Raw genomic sequence first — 26,945 nt, forward strand, 5'->3', positions numbered from 1 at the left:
TATTTCTGTTTTAATGTTTTTTTTCTTTAACTCCAGACTGTTCTTTGCAGGAAAGAACTTAGTATCACAGCAAACGTTTCATCTCAACCACACTGTAGAGAGTAAGCATTGAAAATTAGCATCCTCACCAAGGCAGTTTGAGTAGCACCACATCACATAGTATGCAGAGGAGCATATCTCACAGAGACAGTGCAGTAGTTTGAACGTCTGCAGTCTGTTGTTCTTAGATTACTGTTACATCCCAATCAAGAATGGACTTAAACTTAGTATCAAGGTAAGCAGCAGGATTGCTTTTAGTAAAAATGCATCATCTGAACCATTTAGCTGTTTGGTCTATTTTCTGATTTTATTTTTCAATGAAAAGGTGAAAAAGAGCTGCCCAAACTAATAAAAAAAAAAGAAGAAGAAAAAAAGTGCTAGACGGAGGCCTTTTTACAAGATGGTGTTAACCGCCCCACTTTCTACTGGTTTCCACTCAAATAAACTGTGATTATTAAGGGAACAATGTGAGCTGTCGTGACAAGAAAAAATAAAAAAATCAGTTTCATCTATTTATGACCATGGCTGGGATGAGATTTAAGATAAGATCAGATGTACTTTATTAATCCCAGGCTGGGAAATTTCTGTGTGACAGCAGCAAGTATAGAGCGTAGTGTAATAGAAAAAAATAAGAATAGAATAAAAGATTTTAAATGAAAAGATATATAAAAAACAGACAATGTATGTATATTTGATATAAATATTGAGTAATGAAGGTGAACATGAGTGCATTGCAGGCATTTATAAACGCAGATGAATACTTTTTGATGCAGGAAAGCACAGGCCTCAACACACCAGTGACTATTACAGGAGAAAAGATGTCATAAGGTGCTGCTGCCCTGATCACCAGCTGTAATTCAGTCTCAGAACTTCAGTTTGCTAACTTTTGTTATTTGTCGTATGTACCATACCTGTGTGTTTTGATACGTAGGAAATCCCCTCGCTGACATGCAGATAATAGAGTTGGCATGAGAGCAGACAGCTAGACTGTAATTACATGCATGTCAGCAAGTGTGTGATTGTGCGTTTGAATGTTGTGTGAAATGTGTGTTTACTCTGAGAAATGTCTAGGCCTCAGACAGTGGTTGATCACTTCACGGGGACTTCCTCTGTTGTTCGACCGCGACTAGACTGGCCTCAGTTCTACACACACACACACACACACACACGCACACACAAATACGATACCCTCTAGAAGAGTGGAAAAACAGGTTTAAGCTTTTTTTGTTTGTTTTCTGTCTATGTATTCAAATTCTTGAGAGCATGTTTCTGTTCATTTGCTTTGTAAGATTTATATTGTGCAGGTTGAAGATTTTTTTCCCCCCTCATCCTAATGTTTGAGTCTCTTGTGCAGACACACATATGCTTCATTGGAAGTGTAATGTCAAGTTTAAATCTACCTTGTCATCATTCTTCCTTTTTTTTTTCCCTGTCATTTTTGATGCATTTTTATTTTCTTTCTTCTTCTCTGTCAGTTACATTGGAAAGGCAGACTCCATTACCATCAGTGTATGGAACCACAAGAAGATTCACAAAAAGCAGGGTGCAGGCTTCCTCGGATGTGTCCGCCTCCTGTCCAACGCTATTAACAGACTCAAAGACACAGGCTGTGAGTACCCGTTTGTGTTTTTGCCTACATATGTGTCACTGAGCATTCATTGAAACGGCTATCTGGTGTCTAGTCCTTTCGTGTTCTTTCTGCTTGCTAACTTTGACCTTTATTCCAATGGATTTGTCAGGCTTGTTAGTAAAGACACTGGGGAGAGTCCGTGGAGGTGCAGAATGAATAAAAGAATAACCAAACTCCTACTGGGTGGTTTCGTGAGACATGTTAACTGCTCTTAGTGCATAATCCACTCAGCTCATCGCACATGGGCAAATCTGTGGGCCAGATCAAGTGTCTCCAATGAGAGACAAACATTGTGTATGTGAACCTCTGTGATTGTTTGTCCATGTGTTTCTTTTTTCTTAGTTTCAGCAGTTTGATAGCTCACAAGGCTGCCACTTCTTCTATTCTACTCATTCATTACCACATAATTCATGGCTACAACACACGTGCAAGTCCTTTAAACAAGACATCAGAAATATTCCCTGCTGCAGACATCTGGCATCTTGGACTCAATCAATGCCCACAGTTAATTCTAAAGCAACAGAACTTTCTGTTAGAGGAACAGATGAAAGATGTGAATTCAAGCAACACATGAAAGGACATCTGATACATTTGAACAGATGCACACAGAACAGTTTCCCATCTGCATGGCTTACGACTGTCGCCACTCTGGATTTAATTTCCGAAATATTCAGACTCTATTTTGTCTTTGTGGTCCACGTGGCTAAATGTTTGTTAGCCCTCCCAGTCTCCTTGGTGCTAATACGTATTAACCTAACTGTTCGTACTGTCAAATTAACATTTCTTCACTCATTGTCTTCTGTTCTAATAATCTATCTTCCTTGTTGTAAGCAGGCCTTCCAGCAAGTACCAGACCACATGAAGTTATACTTTTACCCTGTTTGATAATGTATTTAACCTTTTCCTCATTTCATTTGATAGCTTTCTAGGAGTTGTTTGTCATATGCAAGATTATTATTATTGTTTTGGATCCAGACTTTAATGTTGGAATCATGACGCATAAATTCCACAAATGCAGACAGATGTAGTTTGGTAGGTCCAGATGTAACCACTTCTTATGGCAGATTCAAACTGTCGAGCTAAATGCTTCACATATCCCTTCAGAATAATTCCCAAGAAGTTTTGTATTTGTGCTAAAATAGTTGAATGCCTCTCACAGAGTGACCCCTTAGATTTATCATCAGTGTCCGGGAGCAGATAGTGTAGGCTCCAGTTAGGCTTGAGATAATTCACTTCCTGTACAGCCAACGTGGCACAAGTTAAACTTAATCTCAGCTACGGGAAGTGGACAGGGAGACATGCTCGATGACAGGTCACCACCAGTCCTCACATTATCCCTTTGTCCTTGTTTTGTGTGCTGCAGACAGATAAATAGCGCCCAGTCTATGGTCTAAACAAGATGTGTGCACACAAAACCACAAAATTAACCCAACCACACAAAAAGATTTTTACTGGAACGGCTTGGTTTTCATATGTCATTCAGATATATATATATATATATATTTATATTTTTACACATATTACACTTGCTCATCTGATTCAAACCGAAACAAAACAATTTCTTCTCCCCCACGTACATAGGCCCCTGCACAGTTTTGCAAAAGTGGATCCAGCATGGTTGTCTAGTTTACGAAAAGTCTGTCTGGCTCTATACGGAGCCCTGTTTCCTGCCGCATCACAGACGCAAGTCATCTGCCTCACTTCTATACCCACAAGCTCACTAACACACGTCATTACATTAACACACTACACATATAAGACAGCCTCACTTTAGTCGCTTTATTCATCATTTATATTGTTGTAATGACTGGTTTGTGGATCATTATACAGTTGACTTTTTTACACAAGCAGTGAAGCATATGCACAAATATTGCTAAATGTGTCAATGAGCTACATGAAGCCACCTTCAAACTAGGGCAGTTCTTGCAGGTTTACATGTGGGTTTGCATTTACATTTATCTAGTTTAGTCTGCCACAGCACACGCTTTTTAGAGATTTGAGGAATCTCTGCGGTGAGTGCTCGTGGTTAACGGTCTGTAAATGTTCCGTCTCACTGTTTTCCTTCTCTCTTATTTAAGAAAGTAATCTGCTTACTATTCTTGTCATGTAAGGCTTAGACCATCCCTGTTTAGTCTGGACACATCTCCAAAAACAGATGTACGCACACAAACACATACACAAACTTTAGGATTGATCATGCTTTTTATATAGACAGACACACCACTTCACATGCATATGAAAGTATATAGGACAAAACAAGTATTGGAATTTGGAGAACTGGTGTCTCTTTATCTCCTTTTCTTCACTCTCATTCTGCCCTCTTCTGCGTCCGGTCTTTTCCTTCCTACCTTAGCCCACACTAACACTGTTTTGTGCCCAGTTATGTCTCTCACCTTGCACACACACACACACACACACACACACACACACAAGTTGTTGGATGTGTAATCGCTCCTGTGGTGCTCAGTAGGACTGGTCATGCTCATGTATTTGCTTCGCTGAACAGATGGTGAATTTGTACGTATCCAGAAACGGAAAACTTTAAGCAAATTAATGTTCAAGGTTAATTATGTTTGCTGTCTTTTTGAGTTTCTCCAAGCGGAGTGTGACACTTTATCTGACACATGATGTCTTTAAACCTTTTGTTAACCCACCACTTTCACTCTTTGGTAATTTGCACATGCCAAACAGAGGCAGCTCAGCCTCTGTGCTTTCACACATCAAGCTGACATTGTGGAATTAGCTGAGTGACGACAGCATTGTGAGTTAGAGTGGCGAGTTCCGCGATGCCTGCTTGTCCTTACACACTATTTATTTTGTCCATGTTACCAACTCCCTTGCTGTCTCAGAGGCGTATCAGGGGTGGATCAATTTTGATCCCACCATGTTGCTGTCACTGTTCTTTCACACATGACACCACTGGGCAGCGGGAGCACATCAGTCCTGACCTGTAAGGCATATGTGAAAAGGCTTTAAGTGGCTGGCTGAACCAGCAGGATTGACTGGTTTGAAGCAAATAATAATCAAGTTTAAACTTAAAGCCACCTGTTCACTTTGTGAGAAAAGGCTTTCCTGTGGCACTTGTATTCTGGAGTTTCAAAAAGAAAAGGAGTAGATGTAGTCTTTTAGAAAGAGAGGTGACGGGTTCACTTTGTCCTCCTGTTTCACACATGCACTGGAAAAACAGAAGAAGTCACCTGTTATTGGGCAATTATTTCAAGTGCTCTTTGGAGTTAATTTAACATATCTAAACACAAGCAATGCGTCAGATGCTGCACATTCCTGGTTGATCATTTTTAGATGATTAGGGTAGTTCTATTGGTAACCCCATGAAAGGGTTCCTAATTGACTTTCTTTCAGGTGGCCTTCCTCGGCTACATAAAGGCACCACATCCCTACGTATGCAGGCTCTAATATTTCCTTAATATATTGACTTTTTGTTCTCTGCTCAGTGGATGACTGAAAATGTGGAAATGGGGACAAAGGTGGAATAAATGATTGTGTGTGATCTGCAGATCAGAGACTGGATCTGAATAAGCTGGGCCCCAATGACAACGATACTGTGAGAGGACAGATAGTTGGTAAGGACGACACTGTTCTCTTTTTCAGAAAAAAACAAAGAATTAAAAGTCATATATGTATATATATTTTACATCAGTCTTTCTATCTGATAAAGTAAACTCCACAGTGATGATGTGTATATATATATTTTTTATGTTAAAAGGATGACTCTGGCATAATCAGTATTTATGATATAGGGCATGTATTGAAATGTGAATTGAGAGAATAGTCCTTTATATCTTACCTAAGTATTTAAGATTACGGTTGCCTCAAAAGGATTTTTGGAATTTAATACATTGAAAGGTATTTTTCATCATTATTTGGGCCATATTGCTTGTTAAACGTCACTAATCTGCCATCTTTCTTGTCTTTGTCAACTGTAGTGAGTCTTCAGTCCAGAGACCGGATCGGGACTGGGGGACCAGTGGTAGATTGCAGTCGCCTATTTGACAATGACTTACCTGACGGGTCGGTATCATGACAGGCTTGCTTTTTATTTATTCTTTTTTGTTGTTATAAATTAACGCACAAATGTTGTTATTGAAGATGTTGATGAGGTTTTTAACAGTTTACCAATAGTTTTCTCAATGTCTGCTTTAAACAGCTGGGAGGAGAGGAGGACAGCATCTGGAAGGATACAGTACCTGAACCACATCACACGCACCACACAATGGGAAAGGCCCACCAGGTACTTTTGAAAAAGTCCTAAATTCAGCATCCTTGACTGCATGTGAAATATTACATTAAACTGTACTGATGTGAAATTGGGGAACATTCTGCAGCCTTTTTTGATGTACACCAGTACTGCTGGTAGCTGTGCCCCCCCCCCCCCCCCCCCCCCAACTTCCCTTTTCAGAAACAGAAAAAAAGAGCACTTCCACTTAAAGCACAACAATAACAGTCTGTTGGTAATGAGTGCTGTCAGTTTCCTTAGTCCCCCACCCCATCATGTTCTTGAGTGCGCACAGCTAAATAAACCAGCCAGTCAGTCAGGCAGCCAGGCTACACTTGGCCCTTACTGCTGCAGGAACAACTGTCGCCTTCCTACTTGGCCCATATCAGTGGAGCCATTAGGGTAGTAAGCAAATAAACCTCGCCGTCCCCTCACCCACTCTTACTATACATCTTTAGTCGCTTCTTTGCCGAATGAGGCTGGATAGACTCAAAGTGGTGTGGAAAAGGTCAAGTGGGGTATTGAGGGAGGTGGAAATTGTTAAGGTAAGGGAGATGATGAGCAGGTGGGGACAGTGTAGATGGAATAATGAGGGGCTGCCATTTGTTCTGTGAGTTTAACAGAGACTATGTAAAAGCTGCTCTGGGAAAAGTGGTAGAACATGAATCCAGGATAAAGGAAAGTGGAGGCAAAGGTGGGGAAAAATAACATGGAGAAAGAGGAGAAGGGCGGGAGAAAAGTGTGTTGAGGGGTTGCAGTTCCAAGGCTGTAGATAGCCAAGGCGTCAGTAACTCTGGCTAGACAGTGGTTAGACAGTGCTACACATGCGCACACACATACAATACAGTAATTGTCAGTAAGTCAGCCAGTCTGCGTTTGTCTCTGCTTATCAGAATATCTGTTTATACGGCCTGATCTTAAGTAAGTAAGTGAGTGTGCTACCACAGACTGCTGTCTCATCTGGGCTTTCTGTTCTTTTTATATGCAATCTATTATCTTTGATATCTCTCTGAGCGTAAACGCTGCAAACAAAAACAAAACTTTAATCTTTTTGAGAGTTTGTGAAACGAGTGGAAGCTGTACTGGCTCACAGTAAGAGGGTTCCTGGTTTGAATGTGTGGAGTTTGAATGTTCTCTCTGTATGCTCCGGCAAAAACATGCACGTTAGGTTAACTGGTGATTCTAATTCACTTAGGAGTGAGTGTGAGCGTGCATGCTTGTTTGTCTTATTTGTGTCCGTGTGGCCCTGTGATGGACTGGCGACCTGTCCAGGGCGTACCCACCTCTTGCCAGTGGCAGCTGGTTTGGGCTTCAGCCAAACCCTGCAACCCTGGGCTGGATCAAGCGGGTATAGAGAATGGATGGATGGATGAAATGAGTGGTTTGCATTACTGACACTATTTGTGTGTGTGTATATCTAAAGATCACAAAAAGAGTACAACTTGCTACACATAGGACTTAACCCAAAGCACACCTATACAGGATCATTCTCAACCGTGTACCTTTAAGTAGATTCAAAGGCATTGTTGGTGTCTTTGCCATGAGATATCTATCCAGTTCATGGCAGGAAAGAGCTCTTATCAATTATGTAGTGTTTCTGAAACTGGAATTTACATGCAGAGAAACTCAAACAGAGAAGAATACAGCCTTCAGAAACATGAATATGTGCTCTTTGCTCTCTCCCAGACCAGCATCAGAGTACTCCAGCCCATCAGGGCGTCCACTGAGCTGCGTGGTGGATGAGAACACGCCAGTGATGACACCCGTTAATGGGGCCGTGGCCAGTGGCCCTCCGGGCGAACAGCGGATCCAGGAGAGACGGGTTCGATCGCAGCGACATCGGAACTACATGAGTCGAACGCACCTGCACACGCCGCCTGACCTGCCCGAGGGTTATGGTGAGAGACGGATCAGAAACACATACACACTGCATAAACACACTGTCTTCACTTCCCAAGTCAGCACTGATGGAGTGTTCATTACGTACATCTTAATGCAGTGGAAGTTTCTCATATATTTCGCTCTAAGATGCCGCTTATGGTTATTGGCTGCTTTTCTTTGTCTGCAATCCGTTTGCCGACTTTACTTATAGCATACAAGCATATTTGGAAAATAACCGACAAGCTACACAAGTATATTTAGCAGCACTGGAACAATTTCTTTCTTTCTTTCTCTTTAGAAAACAGTATACTTCTCAGAGTCAGCCACAGCGCACCCCACAATACCCGCAGAGTCTGTAAAATAAATTATTATTTTTAAGTGTGGCGCTGTATGCCAGTGATTCAGAATGGCGCAGTTGGACCTCTGCCCCCTTTGAAAGATCATGCTGTGTCCACCGAGGCTGGTTGAGGTTGGACAAAGTGAGTCACTGATGCCCAACAGCTTAAGAGCTGTCTTCCTTAGCTGAACCCTCTGAACTTATTGCTGGGTGTGGTGAAGGAGAATGAGGGGGAATGTGTGAAGAGAAAAAAGAGAGTGAGAGGTGGGTCGGAAATAAGTGGTGCCAATAGGAAGTCAGGCTGGAGGTGTTGTGATGGATTAGCTTGTTAATACACACACATGAACACCACACCCACTCTTTGTGCCAACATAGACTCACTCTCTCCTGTAATCCATAACCTGGACGCAACCAAAGACCCATTAATCCATTGATTTATTACAAATGAGTGTCTTGCCCCTCAGATTGGTCATGTCCTCAGTTGTCTCCTTTGTTTTCAGTGTATTACAATGTATTTCTTACTGGGCTTTGCAGTTATAAAGGACAGCATATTTCTTTGCTTAATAAGGAGTGGGCTCGTTTGAAAACACAAACTACTTTCTAAATGAAAAAGAGGCCATGAGGCTACATCAGGGCACTCTTTAAGGAAAAACACTCATGGAAGTCTTTGATAAGTTTCCCTCACATTTTATTTTCCTCATCCTCTTGGGATAGGTCTGTTGGAGACTGGACAGGAACTAATTGATAACATTGGCAGGCACACACCTTCAGAAACTCTTAGGTCAACAGTGCCCCAAAGGGTTTGCCTGTCACATAAATTATAAGCAGACTTCCTCCTTTCCAAAATACACAAACTCGCCATCCATGCTTGTGCCCATCTGGAGCTAGACGACAAAACAACGCTTTTTAGCAACAACGTGAAGTCTGCTTTATTTCTGGTTTTGCCTTTTTTTTTTCTTACATATGTAAGATTACATTTATTTCTGTTTTAGAGCAAAGAACAACCCAGCAAGGCCAGGTCTACTTCCTCCATACGCAGACTGGAGTCAGCACCTGGCATGACCCGCGGGTACCGAGGTAAATCCTTTTATTGTGCAGACTTGTAAAGTGTTTTTCAAAGTTGTGATTAGTTAGCTTCGTTAATGTAACCATAATTGTTTTAGAATTAACTGCACATTGAATTGCAGCACAGTGCTCACTGCCTGTGTGATTTCAATCCCGATACAAAACATCACATTTACTGACCAAACTGGCCTTGACTGGATTGGATCAGACCTCTTTTTTTTTATTTTTTTATTTATTTATTTTTTTTACTTCATGTGCTGAAAAACAGTCTTCTTAGTCAAATTTCAGGCTCATGTTGTGGTCAGCTAAACTCATGACCTCTTGGTCTGAGCTGGAACAGCCTTTTTGGATAAATGTTGAACTTGAAGCCTCACAAGCCAATCATACTCTTTCACTAGCTCTCAATAGATCTACCTAATTCCCCAAAGATAATAAGCAGGACAGAAGAATAATTGAGGAAGAAAAAATTTCGTCAAAAGGATGTATGCAGTGTTTATATTATTGGTGCACTTTTCATCCCTTGTGTTTTATGAATGTACAATAAATGTTAATGTATGTTTTCATTTAAATCTTAGTATATGAGTATTTTGTCACTTCTTATAGAACAATAGAAAAAATGATCATCAATCTAAGTAACCAATTACCATTCCTTATTAAATAAAGTGTTGCAGCTGCCTAACTAATCTTTGAAGGGAGGCTGTGAGATGGTTCACTTATGCATGTTAGGAAATCATTTTCTCACTTCTTTCTTGAGCATTTGGTCAGTTGGTCTTTCTTTTTTTTTCTAATGCGATGTGAATGCTTTCTATTTTTTTTTACTCAGGGACTTAAGTAATGTAAACTGTGAGGAGCTGGGCCCACTGCCACCAGGCTGGGAGATCAGAAATACTGCCACCGGTCGTGTCTACTTTGTCGATCACAACAATCGAACAACACAGTTCACAGACCCACGACTGTCTGCTAACCTGCATCGAGTGCTCAAGTGAGTGAATCAATCGGTTTTAAAGCCCATATGACAGAGTTTGTCAGAGAAATGCCATGGCAGTTCCAATATTTACACCCGTTTGCACACCTGTCCTGTGTCTATTTCATGTTGTTATCATTATCTTTGGCCTAAGTTCTCTGTCTGTTGGTAATTGAAACTATTCAAAATGGGTCATAAAAGTAACAGATATCCACATTCAAAACGTTGATTTTTGTTTTAATTCTTGATGACAATAACTTTAACTGACACACTTTTCCTGAAGGAAAGGCAACAAAGTATCTCTGCCTCAGGCTCAGAGATATTTCATGGTTAAATTTGATCAATTTGAGACGTCTTTTACATTTCAAATGTGATATTCAGTTACAGGATGAACACTCGTGGCTCTTACCTCAATTTATCTCACCGTATATTTTTGTTTTCTTCCTCTTTATCACTTCCCCTATCCATTTTTTTTCATGTTTCTGCTGATGGTCTTCTTCCATCTTTCTTCTTCCATCATTCTCACCAATGTTTCTATCTTTCTATTCATGTCCTGTCCTGTCTTGTTTTCCTCTGAACTGTTTTTGTCTCCTTCTTCTGTTCTTTCCCCCACACCGCATACTCTTTTTCTTGTCAAATTCCCCTTTATTCTGTCATTTTTGTCCATGTCTTCTCTGTATCTTTTTCTCGTTGTCCCATCTGTCCTCCTTCTGTTCCCTTTTAATCACATCTCTGTTTTCAATGTTCCAATCCTCTTCCATGTCATTCACATTCTCTGTTATGCCCTTTTCTCCTGCTGTCCCCTTTTGTTTTTCTCGGTCTTCTCTTCCCTTCTCTCCTCCTGTTTTCTCAAGCAGCCCAAGTCCAAATGGTTCCCGTGTGGCCACGGACAGCCAAAACACTAACCTCAGGTAACCCACACACACACACACACACACATGCACACACACAGTTGTACAGACGGACATGTGAGTTCACATAATTGCATGCAGATAATAAATTATGCATGGCTGGACATGGTCTGTAACGTGCATATGAACAATGCAATCAGATGTTTTCATACTTACCCCAGAAGTCTGTACAAATCAGTTTTAGTTCCCAAGTGCACACCACACACACACAACACACACACAGTAACAATATTATGAGAGAAATGCTGACTGTCACAGTTTTCCAAATAGGAATATCTAGTCTGTGACTGTTATTTTAAATACATGCACATTCTTCTCAAGGTTAACTTTCATGTGGATGTCATTCAAGTTCAGCACACATGCACACACACATGCTCTCTAAGCGCTTGTCCATATCAGGGACTGTCAGTTTGTGCTTTTCATCAACAACCTGCCTTCACTGACGATCAGCTCAGAGGCAGCTGACCTTGTTGAAGCTGGACTTGTAATGCAGACCCCACACAGAGATTTACTAAACATGCGTTAGCACAGCTGCAGCTACGGTTAGGTTAGCACCAGTTCGTTTATCCTCCCTGAAGGATGCAGTCAGCTTACATAAAAGTACAACCAGAAAAAAATGTCAAAAATTCTCATGTATGCAAGGAAATCACATGGACAAAAATGAAAACCAAAAAAAAAGGAAGGAGCCTGGTACCTTTGGTCTCCCAGGAGATATTAGAAAAAGAGAAGGCCATTAGAAGAAGAGACACATCAAAATTTTTCCGTTATTGTTCTTTTTTTTTGTTGAAACTTCTTGGAATAACAGTGCCTGGCACGAAAAACATGTTTGGGAAATCAACATCAGGTCATTTGGCTAAATAGTATCCATATGTGTCCGAACAGGCTCCGGTTGGGAGTTGAAGCTCAGCTATGTTATCCCCTTAGTGTCATTAACTGCTTGTCTGGCTCCTTATTAGGAGAGATTTGATGGAGTCCAGATGAAGTTTCAGAACTTTGAAAAGATCAGAATTAATAAGCTCTTAATTTGTAATGCAGCTTTTTATCATGTAAATATGTATTCAAATCAAATTTAAACATTGCTCGGCTGCCCTCCCAGTCACAGCATGTGCAATGCATAGCACTGTTTAAATGTTAGTTACATTCATATATAACTGTTATTAGAAGCCCTTGCACAATATTTACCTTTTTACTTTTTGAATTACTGTGATCACAGCAGACAAAGCTAAATCTGGAGAGCCTAGCTGAAAATCCAACAGTTTACTTTCACAAGACTTTGATATGTGATGGTCCACTGGTGTGGTGCGCAGTTTGGCTCTTGAAATTGTTTTGTTAATTGTGTTATTTTAAGATGCTCAAGATTTAAGTCAAGGCAAAAAATAATTAGAATAATCTAATTTTAGTTAAAGAATTTCAAGTTTTATAACAGCCACAACCAAAAGCTGTTATCAAAGCCTCTGCTTGAAGACTAATTCACTGCATTAGTGAAGATGGGATCTCTGAATGGAAGTGGACAGTTTAGAAAGTCACGTCCCTCCATAGGTTCTTAATTTAATTGCTAAATGGAAACAACAATACAGACATAATGCAGGATTAAGAGGTTCAACTGAAGGTGTCTACCTTTGCAGACAGAAATACGTAGGTCACAGTAGCAGGTGTATGTATAACAAGCGGTTTTATTTTAAATGTCCATGACTGTAAAAAAAAATCAGAAAAGTTTGACTTTGTTATTGAGGTCCAAAGCCTCTGGTATACAAAGAGAAACTAGTACAGCCAGTCAAAGTACTTCCTGACTGTTGTTTCGCAAATCTTCTTTCTTACTAAAGTTATTTTAGTTCACCTCTGCCGTTTTCATCCGCTGTGCTCCAAGATGTGTTATCAATCTCTGTGCTGGCTCAGAGTCAGGACCTTTGTCTTTAATCAACACCAGGATTTAAGAATATTTAACCCAACACCCACATACCGTAATTCAATGAGACAAGCATGACGACCCTGCAGGTATGCAGCGCTGTTTCCACACAGAAACGCTGAAGGCGGTGACTTTAGAGAATCCAGATCCCAGGACCAACAGAGTAAATGTCGCCTTGTGCTGGTGTGTGTGTGGTGTCAGCAAAAAGGCCGCTTTGTCTTTCTTCATATTGGAATTCACTGAAATTCTGGGCCAATGCTGACGTTAAAGATATTAATTTTTCCATAGCAACTGATTTTTTTTGTCCTTTATAATGCCAGGGAGACTACCAAAAACGCATTGTAAGCATTTCAGCCTCCATCACACCATCTTTGAATGAGTACAAGATAGTTGATAGAAATGTATAATTTTTTAAAAATAATTTTTCACATACAAAGAAAAACAAAGTTTAAAATTAACTTATTTAACCATTACCAACTCAATTACTTTTCATTGCTTACATAGAGCAACAGTTTATTTATTAATTTTCAATTAACTGTAAGAAAATCTCTTCATCTTCAGGGCAAAAAAAAAAGTGACACGTCAGTTGATGTTGTCCTATTAGCCAACTGGCCAATAGCAGTTAAAAAGCTGAATTTCTGCCAATACCAATGTTAGAGCTGCATTGATTGCGTTTTGATTGAATTCCGTAAGTTTAAATAGAAGATGAGAGAAATTCAGCCAAAAGAAAGAAGAAGAAAAAAACTATGCCAACTGATAAATAGTAGGTTTTTCATTTGTTAAATAATATAATTATGATTAAAATCGCAATCTATACAGATTCTGTGAAAACACCCTCTTTTATACTTCCAGATGTAGTTGTGTTCAGAATCAATCAAGTACAAGTATACGGTTTCATGACAAATGGTACTTGCCATCTATGAAAGACTGAGTAAAGGTCAGATGTTGCTGGGAATTGATTCTCACAATTTGTCGTTTGACTGCAAAACCAAAGATATACAAAGAGCTTTCAGATCATGAACAGGATCGGTCAAAAGAATATCCAAAGCATTCGATATACCAAGGACTACTGTGAGAGAAAATCTATGACAACCATGTTGCTACTACAAACAGGAGAAAACTGGTCAAAGAAGGCACCAAAAGTCCTTTAGCGACAGCAAAGGAGCAGAAAAATACTTTTTGGAAACTACAGGCTGTTTGTGTGAGAACAGATATTTTGCATGTGTCTGAGCCATGGGGTGGAGCAGTAACACTAAGCTTTTCTCATTTAAAAAAAAAACACCCAAAGCTAGATTTTGCACAAAAAAAAAATCCAGCCAGTCCCTCAAAACTATGTGAAATATTTGCAACACATAACAAATGACACTGTGAAACATGTGGATGACGGCATCAACCTTTGGGTCTGCTTTTCTTCAGCTCTGAAATGGTTTCTGATTTGTGGAGAAAGGTTTCTGAAACCTTCTGTGTAGACTTTCTGTGTAATAGGTGGTTAAAGACAAAACAAAGACGTCCACTAAAACCAGTTAACAGCGACAAAACTTTGGCTTTCCTTGATTAAATCAGGAACGAGACTTGAAAATAAATAAATGTTGACTGAAAATAGAAATGGAAGAAAATAGAAATGGTGAATAGTTTGCTGACAGATGTGATGTACAGGGCAACCTTTACAGCTGATTTCACAACTGATGAATGAACTAAGTCACGACCCACAAAAGTCCCTTTAAAACTCTGTAAATACCTCCATTTCCAAAAGCCTTCACCTTAAAGGTTAGATACTTCTAACCTTTGCTATCTGCTCTTGGAGTTAGCAACCAGCTGTGTGCCCCCTCAAATAGGCATTGCATTGTTCTAAGAAATGTGATTTAATTTATTTTCGTTGTCACTTTCACGCTACGTTCCAAAGTGGCTGCTCTTATCAAGTTCATCAATGATTTACTGTGCTCCACTTTTAATAATCCTTCACCTCAGCTTCGTCCTTGAAAAACTCAACTTCAATGTCTTAAATGGCTTTCCAAAGAATAAAAAAAACTTGCTCTCGATTGGCTCTGGACAACTTTCCCCAATTTTTTTGTTCATTGTTTTTTTCACCCTTCGCTCACGAACAGTTTGTGTTTTGTCTGCAAGCTTAGATGCATTGAACAGATTACGCATTTCGACACCGTGTCTCCAGTTTTCACCTCAGTCTCCTGATCCTCTGGGGCACTTGATTTGAATATGACTTAGACAGCCCTGTTGCCTTTGACCTCGACCGATGAAGGCCTTGAATTGTCAGACAGTCAGACACAGCTGCATTACTGCGGTGTGCCACACTGTCTCTCACATACTTAGCTTCTTCCCTCACACCAGCACAAACTGTATGTCTGAAAGATTACATCAGTGTTTGCTGAGGGTATTTTTAGGGGCTGCTGGAATTAGATTCAGTGGGCATCAGTAGGTATTTTCCCAACCGAGCTGTAAATCTTCATGACATTTATATCAATATTTGCATTGATGTTTTAAGAGGTGCTGATTGTGTTTGGTACAATATATATGTCTGGTGTATTTACCCTGTGAAAAATGAATAGAAATGCTAACTGTTGGGTTGGCAAAAACATCCCACATATATGTGTAATATTTACCTGTCACTTAAAAGTTCAGTCAGTGCCAGCTGTCTAAACCATATATATATATATATATATATCGAGGGAAAAGTTCAGTCTGTATGCGGTCTGTTAAAAGACAGAATGTATAAGCGCGAACAGAGGAGCACACGTTGGATGATGTGTTAAATTCTTCCCCCATTACAAAATATAAATATATATACTTTTTACTTCACTAACAAATGTCCTTTGCTCTATTTTCATGCACTTTATAGTCAACATAGACTTTCTTTGAGCCCTCTTATGCTGTATATATAGTTTTATTTCTGCTTGTTGTTGGTTAGGTCATAATATCTGCTGGAAAGTGTGCACAGAATTCTCATTGAACCATTGTCATCAGTAGTGCAACATTTAGCAAATCTTTTATTCTTTGAAAGTTTCTACAAGAGTGACACATTTTTCTCGGTAGTCACTTTCGTTACCACAATCTGTCTGCATCTGGTTTCCTGTAATTTATGTAGTTTTAAGACAGTGCAGATGTGGGAGCTTTGCAGTTGGGAAGAATGTTAGAGGTCACGCTTTTACTGGTATTTTTAGTTTTTTCTCTCTGGTCCCTCTGTATTTTGGGTAAGTGAAAAGAGCAGACTCCTAAAGGACCCTTTGATTCAATGGGCAGGGTGGTGTCGAGGTGGCTGGTGTGGCTTTAACACCACTATACTTAGCAAACACTGATTACACCCCACCTGAGCCAGCTGCTGTGTGAAAGAAGCAAACACACTTTCTCAGCTACAACCCTGGAAGTGCAGTCTTAATGGACACACACAGCAAACACTGGACGAGTATGGAGGCCTTTACTGAGTCTGGAGGTTTGAGTGTGGGTCGTCCAGCTCTGGCAAATGTTTGCACCTTCATTTCTTTTTACTGCCTCTGTTTCCTATCCCTTCTGCCTTGGAGTAACAATGATACAATCCTACTCTCTTTGTCTGAATTCCGGTATTTACTCTCGTCTAGTCTTAATATTTCACACAAGCAATATTTCTCTTTTTGGTTTGGAAAAGTACTTCATTCTTTTCTCTGCAAGTATTTTCTATATTTACCATCAGATATGTAGAGCTCTTCCCATTTGGAAACTAGAAACGCTTAACTATGTTGAAAAATATTTTTAATTACACTGTACCATCTGAAAAAAGAGTGCGCTAAAATTACTCTTTATTATATGGTTCTTGAGTCTTCTAGCCAACAGGAAATCGTTCCATTTTGTTCTGAGGCATCTTTTCTTGCCATCCTCCTTCCTAAAGTGGTTTTCAAGACTGCTCTGCTGCAGTCTTTCCCTTTCTTTGACATGCTAGGAGCCCCAGTGCCTGCCAGTAAAATAAATAGCTGTGGACTTGATTATACAGGGATACACTGGAGAAACACTGCACCCGTTTAGTTTGGAGAGCCCAAATGGATAGATAGGCCATTTTCAACCCACTGAGCCAGTGAACCCGAGCATACAAATGCTGGCACGAGTGGATGGCTATGTGCTGCTGACTTAAAGGCCCCCTCCTTCCTTCATATATTAATTCAGGCCTCTTGGTGTGCTGCCTTTGTCTGGCCTACAGCAGCCTTGACACTCCACTCCCAGCAGAGGACAGTAGCCTCTTTTAAAGAAGTCTTCTGCTGGCTCAGCGTCTCCTCGAGGGAAAATGAGGGCTGGTGTCCTGCTGAAGAGAAAGATTGTATTTTTACGAGGCCCACCCAGGCCTTTCACCACCAACACCACAGTGTGGTCTGGAGGAGGCCAGAACTAGAAGGCTCACCTTTGTCCAGATTGTATCTGATTCTTTCTTACAAGCCCAGAAGGGCATGAGCGCAAAATGGGATAAAGGTCAGTCGTTAAATTCATTATATTGAATTGCTTCGCGCACTCGCCCTTTCGTACAAATGGCCGTGTTGTTGTGAAAAGCGAGCAGCTACAAAACGAGGCTGCAACAAACTTTGTTTCACCTCAAAACACGAGGAAAGGTGGTGGCCCCAGTGGTCAGATGATGGACAGGTGTACCTACAAGGAATTAACCCGGGCTGTGTGCTTCTTTAGCCGTTAGACAGGAAGTATAAATGTCATGGACTGGAGACAGACACAGTCACACAGCAGGAGTAATGATTTAGAGGGAATTAAAAGAAAAAAAAAAACAGTTGCTGAATTTGGAAAAGCGTGATGGAGAGAACCAGAAAACACAACTTATCTGTTCACTTGAGCTCGCCAGAGGCGCCAGCTTTGCTTTTGCCTCTCTCCATTGTACATTTTCTCTTCCTCTATGTGTGTTTGTCTCTCTTTCTGTTTACTTTGGGTTTATCTCCCCCTCTGTGTCTTTCCTGGTGGTGATATTTACCAAATGTCTTGTCAAAAGGCCTGTCTGTTCACAGGTCTGGATCAGATTTACTCCGGGCTTAGGGCTCCGTTTAGTGCTCTTTGCTTCAAGACCATTGGGGAGTTTGAGGGCTAGAGAGGGAATTTCTTACAAAACTCCCCAGGTCATGTGAGATGGAAGGATTCGGGAATTCCCTTTACAACACATTCTTCTATATTTGTATATCTCTATTGCCTTCAACAGAATCAAAGCAGTAAATGAGTGTGGTCACACAGTTGTAATCAGCTTAGATATTTTGGAAGTAAAGAGCAGCTTTGGTCAAACTTTTGTAAGTGTCTAAGTGAGCGGTGAGTCACACTGACCGACAACATTCTCCGGTCTTTTCCCCGGCCCTTCTTTCATGTCCCACATTTACCTTTTCATGCCTTGTTTATCTTGCTCCATCTGTTACACTGTTTCCTCTCCCCTTCATCCATTATTTACTCTTCATTTTCCATCTGCCCTCGCCCACCTTTTCTCACTCTAGCCATCCAACTCAGCTGAAGGACCAGGGTGGTCCTGGTGCCCCTCAGCAAGCTCTGTCCCCGGCTCAGTTACCTGAAGAGGCGGAGTGCCTGACAGTGCCCAAATACAAGAGAGACTTGGTGCAGAAGCTGAAGATCCTTCGACAGGAGCTTTCTCAGCACCAACCACAGGCTGGCCACTGCCGCATCGAGGTCAGCCGTGAGGAGATCTTTGAGGTAAAAGACCCTTTCTCACAAACACTCACACGTGGTGATAATTCTACAATGTTTTAATAGTCTGAAAAACAGTTACACATCTTCAGAAGCAACATAATCACGTCCTCTCTCTATGTTCACCAATTACAAGCTGCCATGCACCTTATGTTTCACTTATGGAGCTTTGATCAAAAAATTTTTTGTGACAATTCGAAACATGAAAATCTTACGTAAAACTGTTGGTGTGCTTTAAACCATAAAAGAAAATGTCTGTAAAACGTCTAAAAGTGGCTGAAAGCTAACAAATGAATTGCTAAAACAGAGGATACATTACAGTACATTAGAGTAATCCTCACAAACACAGATCTTTGCATATGAAATGATTTTCTTTTTACTTGTTTATGACGCGCCTCAGAAATCACCCTGGACAGCACAGAACCAGTGCACAGAACTGCTTCACAACTTCCAGAGAAACACAGAAACAGAGTGGCCTTCACAACACCACAAAGCTATATTTCTGTTTCTTTCCTCCTCTCTTTTGACTCCTTTTTTGTCTTGCTCTCCCAATCATTTGTTCAGCTGAGGCAAAAGCATTCTTTCTGAGTGATTTCAGCAACTAAAGTAATGGGGGGAGGGGGTGGAGCAGGCAAGAAAAGGAGTGAAGACAGCAGTGGCAAGTATTTGTGGCCAGACATAAGTTCATAACTACAAGCTGAGCTATGAAAACTATGACTTCATCTTGCTTTGACGTGACAGCTGTGGAAGGAGGAAGTCAAGTGTGAAAACCTGCTCTGCAGATCTGCTTGAGGTTTTGGTGCACGAACCATCGGTGCAGATTACCACCAGCAGTGTGTGCCGCGAGCTGATATTTTATTGTACTTCAAATGACCCCCCCATTACCTTTTAATGCTTCTAATAAGTTCAGACACACATTGAAGGTGAATCCCTGCTCTCTGACATAGTCGGGAAATCTAATTCATTATCGTATAACTTTTTGTTGTAATATTTTAATTGTTGTGCCCACACACTGGATCCTCGTTAATTATTTATGCATGTTTTAATGTTTTTATTGTTTAAGACAAGTTTTTTTTAATTTGGCAGATAAAGTAGAGCCATGTCTTTGTAAGTGCTGCCGTACTTGTGGCTACTCCTCTTCTGTTTTTCTTATTTGTTTGACGGTGCCAGCTTGGCGTGAACGGAACGTTACGATTTTCGCTTCTGCTTCCATGTTTACAGATCAGAGCATCCACATTAGCTGCATGAAACTCACGTCTCAGCTGCAGCTCCAGCTATGCTGCAGCCTCATGCCATCTAGTGGTTTGACATGCTGCCTGTTTTTCTTGTGAGCCAGTTCTCAGAATAATACTTAGCTGAATGGTCATCGGATTGACCTTTCACTGTCGTTTCAGTGCCTGCAAAATGTCATAGGCATTAAAAATTCATTATTACCTGATGATGATTTTCTTTCATTCCCAGACCAGTCACCAGTGACTGATCTCAAGTTACAATCTTTTTATGTCTAATGGATTACACAAAAATATGTGTATTTACAGCCATCGACAAAGGCATCAGTGTGTAAAAAGATTGTGCAGGCAGTAGCAGAGCCACGGCAGCACCGCTGCAGAAAAGTTGGTGGTTCAGCACGCCAAGCTGCCGGTTTGAAGCTGGACCTAAATGTACAGTATAGGTGCAGTACAGGAGAAAGGAAAAAACATCTTTCAGCTGCTCTCACTGTTACATAAAGTAGTCCTTTAAGCTGGTAATTCAGCCAACAGTAGAGACAAACCTTTTATGCCTTTAAATTAAAATTTAGTTTGATTTGGTTCAGATATGATTTTCTTGTTTCGTAAGGATTGTCCTTTTATTGGTGTTGTTGTTACTGACTTTCTTACTGTGACCTTCTTTAGTCATGTTTTGACACGCATTTGTTTTCGATGGCCTGGCTGTGAACTTCTGCCTCATGTACCTTGAGGCTCAGTAACATGTAGAGGTGTCAGAATGTGTGCATGTTTGGAAGCATCCTCTGAGAGACTCTTTACAGCATGTGCTGTCGATGTGGCAGGAAATCGCTCCCTTAGGGTGGCCTCTGAGTCTCTGCTGTCAGAGGAAAGATGGACAGACGACTCTTGCATTATGCAGAAAGGAAACTGTATTTTTTTAGTGAATCAATAGGAAACGTGTGATGGAGTAAGACGAAAACAGATCCATTCAGGGTTAAGGTCACCTTTTTTATCTCCAAAAACCCAAAGTGCAGTCTCTTTGCAGAGGCCATCCCACACATCCTCAGCTACCCTGTGTTTCCTTTTGTAGCAGTTACATTACTTTGCACACCATGTAACACACACACACACACACACACACACACACAGATACTGGAGCACTACCACTACCCACCTTATGCAAGAGAGACCTTTTGACCCAGATCATAGTTTCATACAAATCATCGAACAATCCTAATTTTACTGTTTGTACTGAATCGTAGGAGTCATACCGGCAGGTGATGAAGATGCGCCCAAAAGACCTTTGGAAAAGACTGATGATCAAATTCAGAGGAGAAGAGGGACTGGATTATGGAGGTGTAGCAAGGTAATGTGTTTAATTATTTATTTTTAAGTGGTTGCATCAAATGTTAATTTATGCTTGTAAGGCTCTGATTTGAACCACATTTCCACACTTGATTCCTGTGTGTGTGTGTGTGTGTGTGTGTGTTAGGGAGTGGTTATACCTGCTATCGCATGAGATGCTGAACCCCTACTATGGCCTGTTCCAGTACTCCAGAGATGACATCTACACCCTACAGATTAACCCAGACTCTGCGGTCAACCCTGTATGAGTCATTTTGCATTGTATTCATACCTTCTGGTAGACTTGTGATGGAAGATGAGACATGGCACCTGTTTATGTAGAAGTTGGAGCATACTGACATGTTGAAATGCTCAAACTAGAGTCGTATAAGGTTTATTGTTTTTTTCTTCATGGTTCAGTAAATTGCTTGACTGACTACTTGATATCCATTTCATGTGGATTAAAAAGACTTTATTAGAGATTTGTTGCCATGCCTTTCTTTGTACCATAATTTGATTTGGAAATGTTTGTAATTTGATTGTATTTGTTGTTTTATTTTGACTGAGTCCGTATTAATGAAAACTGTCTGCGTGTTAATATCCTTTTTTTAATCTGCAGGAGCACCTGTCATATTTCCATTTTGTGGGTCGCATCATGGGCATGGCGGTGTTTCATGGCCACTACATTGACGGAGGCTTCACTCTGCCCTTCTACAAACAGCTGCTGGGAAAACCGATCACGCTGGATGACATGGAATCTGTCGACCCCGACCTCCACAACAGTCTGGTTTGGATTCTGTAAGACACTTTATCCAGCTCTTGTGTTTAAGTTTTTTTTTTTTTGTGAAAGCAATTTTTACAGATGCCTTGAGGAAATTCTTTTGGGAGAATTTAGAGAGACGGGGGAAAAAATGCATACGTGCTGTTCACCCACAGACTTTTATGAAGTTTGTGTTGTTTTTGTGTAGTCAAGCCATCTAATAAGTGTCTGTCTCCTGCCTTCTGCATAGGGACAACGATATTACTGGCGTCCTGGACCACACTTTCTGTGTAGAGCACAACGCCTACGGTGAAATCATCCCACATGAGCTCAAGCCCAACGGGAAGAGCATCCCTGTGACGGAGGAAACCAAGAAGGAGTATGTGAGGTACAGAATGGGATGCACACACCAAGACAAGGGCGTAGCAATAGCACGGACGCACCACATTCCCACTTTCCTGTCGCATTGCCAATAATTCAGCATGAAGATGATGTGTTTGTCTCCACCGTTTCATAAACACTCAACACTCTCTGCAGGTTGTATGTGAACTGGCGTTTCCTTCATGGCATTGAGGCTCAGTTTTTAGCTCTGCAGAAAGGTTTCAATGAGGTCATCCCACAGCATCTTCTCAAAGCCTTTGACGAGAAGGAACTGGAGGTACGACACACGTTCCCACTTTAAAGCTCACAAACTCAAAACAGTCATTTATTGTTCGTCTTTGTTTTCTAAAAACTCGCTCGGAGTTTTTGTTGTGAAATGTTTTCTGAGCTGACCTAAAAGTTTGGCTCTGCTTCCAGCTGATAGTGTGCGGCCTGGGAAAGATCGACATCGCTGACTGGAAGTCAAACACCCGTCTGAAGCACTGCACCCCAGACACCAACATTGTCAAATGGTTTTGGAAAGCCGTGGAGTCATTCGACGAGGAGAGGAGGGCCCGGCTGCTGCAGTTTGTCACTGGCTCATCAAGAGTTCCACTGCAAGGCTTCAAGGCTTTACAGGGTACTTAAACTGACTCCTGCATTTCTCAGTCAAACATTAGAAAGCTGAGGTCCACCCCCATTTCTGGCTTAGTTTCTGTTCCACAGGCCTTGGGGGAATTTATTTATTTTCTTTTAATCTTTATTTTTCACTAACCTTTCTCTTTTGCTCAAATTCTAATGAAAAACAGGACCCATGAGACTGTCGCAACTAATTCTGTTTACATTTTAATATGTTTGAATGCTTTGAAAGCAATTTATTTAATCTTTGCTGTGATGAAATGGCCCGATCTTAATTAAATACAGTTTTTTAGTAGAATGTCAAACTAAGCTGCACCAGATGGATCCTGATTGTGTTGTGGTTGCAGGTGCTGCAGGACCCCGACTTTTCACCATTCATCAGATTGATGCCAACACCAATAATCTGCCCAAAGCCCACACCTGGTGCGTTTCAACAAAGGAGGGAATTTTCTTCCTGTCAGCTTTTTGTTTAAATCAAGTGTAGGAATTACAGGCCTTATTGACATAAATTATGGTTCTGTTCTCTTCAAATATCCCAGTAAGCTTTAACAGAGTCACAGCAAGCCATCATAATCAATACTAGTATTCTGAAACTGAAGCGAAATGGAATTCAGCCATCATTAAGTGTATAAGTTGCATCAAAAAGCGATGTTAGTGGAAAAAAAACAAAACAACTGTTAGTATAGAAACTAAAACTCAGATTTGATTAAGAAATGAGAAAAATCTGAATACTAAATACCTTTTTTCTATCTTTGAGATAGTTAACTGCTCATCTCTTTAGGATTCTATACTGATGACATATTAATCTTTTGGAGGAACTGATTTCTCAGACTGTTTGGTGTGTGCAGGATCTTTAGCTCCGGACAGATAACCTGATTCTACTGTAGTGAAATGAGAATAGTGTTGAATCAAATGAGGTGAAACCTAAAGATTCACTGCCTTTAAACACCACTGAATTCCCTGCTGTGACCTGCCCAAATGCTTTTCGTGAAAAAGGCCAGTCCGTGTTACCCGTTTGGCTGTTATTTATGCGAATGCTTTCTTTCTTTTTCTAGTTTCAACCGGATCGACATTCCTCCCTACGAGAGCTACGACAAACTATACGACAAGCTACTGACAGCGATTGAGGAGACATGCGGCTTCGCGGTGGAATGAGAGCCGTGTCGGAGAGAGCGTTTCCATATAAACACGTGTAGGATCCTGAAAAACTTCTGGTCACAGCACCGTGCGATGGACTCTCTCAGAGCATTGAATCTTCCTCTTCCCTCCCCGCTGTCCACGTCTCCCCTCATTAATATCTGTTTGAACAGCTGCTACAGGGTCATCCCATCATTGTATTTTTTGGTTTAGTTTTACGTCTTTATTTTTTTTTTCCTTTTCTTTCTTCTTACCGTCAGGATAGAATTTCCCGATCAAATTGAATTAGGAAACATTATCAGTTTACAGTTCAACATGTTACAGAAATTGTTTGCTTAAAAATTCTTCTTAAGTCACTTGACAAACATGATTCACTATTTAGTTTAGAAATTTTTACTGACTGATCTATGTCATGCTACTGAATCGTTAACACTGCAGGTAGCCATATCTTTCCCTCAGTAGCCATCTTAACCTCAACCAAAACACCTTGTAGTTGTCGTGGCGGCACAGTTGGTGTTCTTCATCTTGTTAGGAGCAGCATGAATTCATCCTACCTCAGTGTTATGCATTGATATTTGAAGGGTTTCATTCTAAAATGCCATGTACCATCTTTCGAGTGACGATTGAACTCAAATTTAGAAAATTTTTCAAACCGCAATCCATAATTAGTTTTTTCCCACCAGCAGTCTTTTTGTACCTGTACAACCATATAATCTGAAAAGTGACCATATCATCCGAAGGTGGAGGTCCTTAACGTTTATTTAGGAGCATCCCTAAGACTTTGTGGTGTTTTTGGGGACGGACTCTGGTGACACAGAAGGTTTTTTTATTTTCCATAATTAGCCGCATCTCTTGTCTGTATGTGTCTGCATGTATGTACAAGTAGACATGGTGCAGTTGCCCTTCACTTCCACCCACTCAGTTTCCTACATCTCACTGCACAGCTGATTGAACTTCACTGTTTGATCCTGGCTCATAGTCACACCTTTGTATTCAGCACTATGACATCCACTGAGGCTTTACCCTGCACACACAATGTCAGATCAAATGTGAGAAAGGCACATCTGTCCGCAGGACGAGGTTTGATTTAAAAAAAGAAAAAAGAAAAAGAAAAAAAAAAAGATTCAGTGCAGATGACTTTTCTCAGCCACATCAGTTCAAGTTTTCCTTCTTTGTGACACTTACGAGCACTTTACAGACTGAGCGGTGACGGCGGGAGTGCTTCCTTTATGTTAGACTAAAATGATCAGATTTCTTTTGCTTGCATACACATTAGAAATACACGGAGTAAAAAGTATCTATAGACTTGTTATTTTCTGAGTATATATGTACAAATACATAGCTATTTTGTATATTGTTGCTTGTTCCCTGTTCAGTTTAAATGAAAGCATGTTGATGTCTGTCACAGACCTCTTAGCATTCTCAGGTGAAGCTGTCCTCTTCTTGTTTTTTTTTTTTTTTTTTAATGTTTTGGTAAATCTTTTTTAATCATACATTATGCTCATACACGAGGAAACTATATTTTAGCAGTCCTGCCTCCATAATAGTGTAAACCTTTGGCAGTTTAAAGTGACATTTTGATTTGGCTTTTCACTTGTTAACAAAGGCCCAGATTCATAGGTGAAGGCGATGAGTATTTGCTGCTCTGGGAGAAGAGGAGAAGAGGAGGAGGAGGAGGAGGAGGAGGGTGGTGGTGGGTGGGTGGGGAGGGTAACACCGAACACCAAATGATATAGATGACGATATTATTGCACAACACCAGCTTTCTGTTTCTATCAGCACGAGTTTTAGAGAGAATAAATGAATCCTCAGAGCTGCCGATGCAGCGGGTTGACTGCTGCTGGACTCCTGGATGCTGCACAGGGAAACCAAAATGAAGTGTCACTGAAAACCAGAGAGGCAGCGGTGAGGAGCTGCTTCTTCTCCGTCAACAGAGCCTCCATCCATTATTAAAAACAAAAAAAAAACACATCCACTGCATGAATGGATTCTTGAGAAATAAAGACTATTTATTTGCTTAATTGTCGGAAAACCTTTTTTTTTTTTTTGACTTGGCAAATATTAATTTCACATATATATACAAATGTACTTACTGCCTGCATTTATTTGCGACCTTGAATCATTTTGTTTGTCGCTGCAGATCATCGACATCGTCTTTTTTTTATTTTTTATTTTCGGGTCATGAGACAAAAACAAAAGAATACATCTGAATTGTGGTCCTTGTACAGTTGCAGATAACTTATTTGATCTTTAATAAGTTCACTCTGATATGGAAGAGAAGTGTAGACAAGTGTTGTTCTTCTTTTTTTTTTGTTGCACACATGCATACATGGCCTTGAATTTATAATCCAACACTTCCTTCTATTTACCAAATAGTTATTGGACTGATTTTTTTTTTTTTTTTTTTTCAATATATATTTTTTTGTATGTAGAATTCATATACAGTATATGTACATACACCCGTAATGCACACACATGTATGTTTGTCCTGAGCACACAGTTCACTTCTGCCCTTTGTTGCTCTGTTGTTTCTCTGGCTGGTTCAGTCTTCAGTGCAGACGTTTTCTGCAATTTCTACAAACTGAAACTGAAACTGGTTCCTCAGTTTAAATGCCAAAATGGATCAGTCTTAACAAACTTTCCCTTTAAATCAACAAGTCTGTGATATAAAGAGATTTGTCCGCTCTGATCGGAATAAACTGAAGGCCAGCTCCGGTGAAAAATTGCGAATGTCAGTGAAGGTTTTTAACTGGTTCCAGACAACAAGAAGCTGTCGAATGTTTGGCAAACTGCCCCAAGCTTTGACCTGTTAAAACCTGACGCAATGCGAGTGTAATGCACACGTCTTATGTGAAGGCCCTAAAGG

The 26,945-nt window shown here is 40.5% G+C and overlaps 1 protein-coding gene across 1 annotated transcript in view; it reads left to right on the forward strand.

The window, feature by feature from the left end:
* LOC140305637 (E3 ubiquitin-protein ligase SMURF2-like) overlaps positions 1 to 25,736 on the forward strand; it is a 50,096-nt gene extending 24,360 nt beyond the window's left edge. The window contains exons 4-20 of the mRNA XM_072384586.1: positions 1,515 to 1,648; positions 5,185 to 5,250; positions 5,614 to 5,698; positions 5,835 to 5,918; positions 7,590 to 7,801; positions 9,114 to 9,198; positions 10,010 to 10,168; positions 11,008 to 11,061; positions 18,427 to 18,640; positions 21,102 to 21,205; positions 21,332 to 21,446; positions 21,803 to 21,981; positions 22,194 to 22,331; positions 22,481 to 22,601; positions 22,742 to 22,943; positions 23,290 to 23,365; positions 23,998 to 25,736. Of these exons, the coding sequence (XP_072240687.1) occupies positions 1,515 to 1,648; positions 5,185 to 5,250; positions 5,614 to 5,698; positions 5,835 to 5,918; positions 7,590 to 7,801; positions 9,114 to 9,198; positions 10,010 to 10,168; positions 11,008 to 11,061; positions 18,427 to 18,640; positions 21,102 to 21,205; positions 21,332 to 21,446; positions 21,803 to 21,981; positions 22,194 to 22,331; positions 22,481 to 22,601; positions 22,742 to 22,943; positions 23,290 to 23,365; positions 23,998 to 24,097 (2,128 nt within the window). The 3' untranslated portion in view covers positions 24,098 to 25,736. The remainder of the gene's footprint in view (positions 1 to 1,514; positions 1,649 to 5,184; positions 5,251 to 5,613; positions 5,699 to 5,834; positions 5,919 to 7,589; positions 7,802 to 9,113; positions 9,199 to 10,009; positions 10,169 to 11,007; positions 11,062 to 18,426; positions 18,641 to 21,101; positions 21,206 to 21,331; positions 21,447 to 21,802; positions 21,982 to 22,193; positions 22,332 to 22,480; positions 22,602 to 22,741; positions 22,944 to 23,289; positions 23,366 to 23,997) is intronic.
* Positions 25,737 to 26,945: the final 1,209 nt, after the last annotated feature.

The sequence above is a fragment of the Leuresthes tenuis genome, unplaced genomic scaffold (genome assembly GCF_036924035.1).
Source record: "Leuresthes tenuis unplaced genomic scaffold, fLeuTen1.0.hap1 SCAF_4, whole genome shotgun sequence".
NCBI lineage: Eukaryota > Metazoa > Chordata > Actinopteri > Atheriniformes > Atherinopsidae > Leuresthes > Leuresthes tenuis.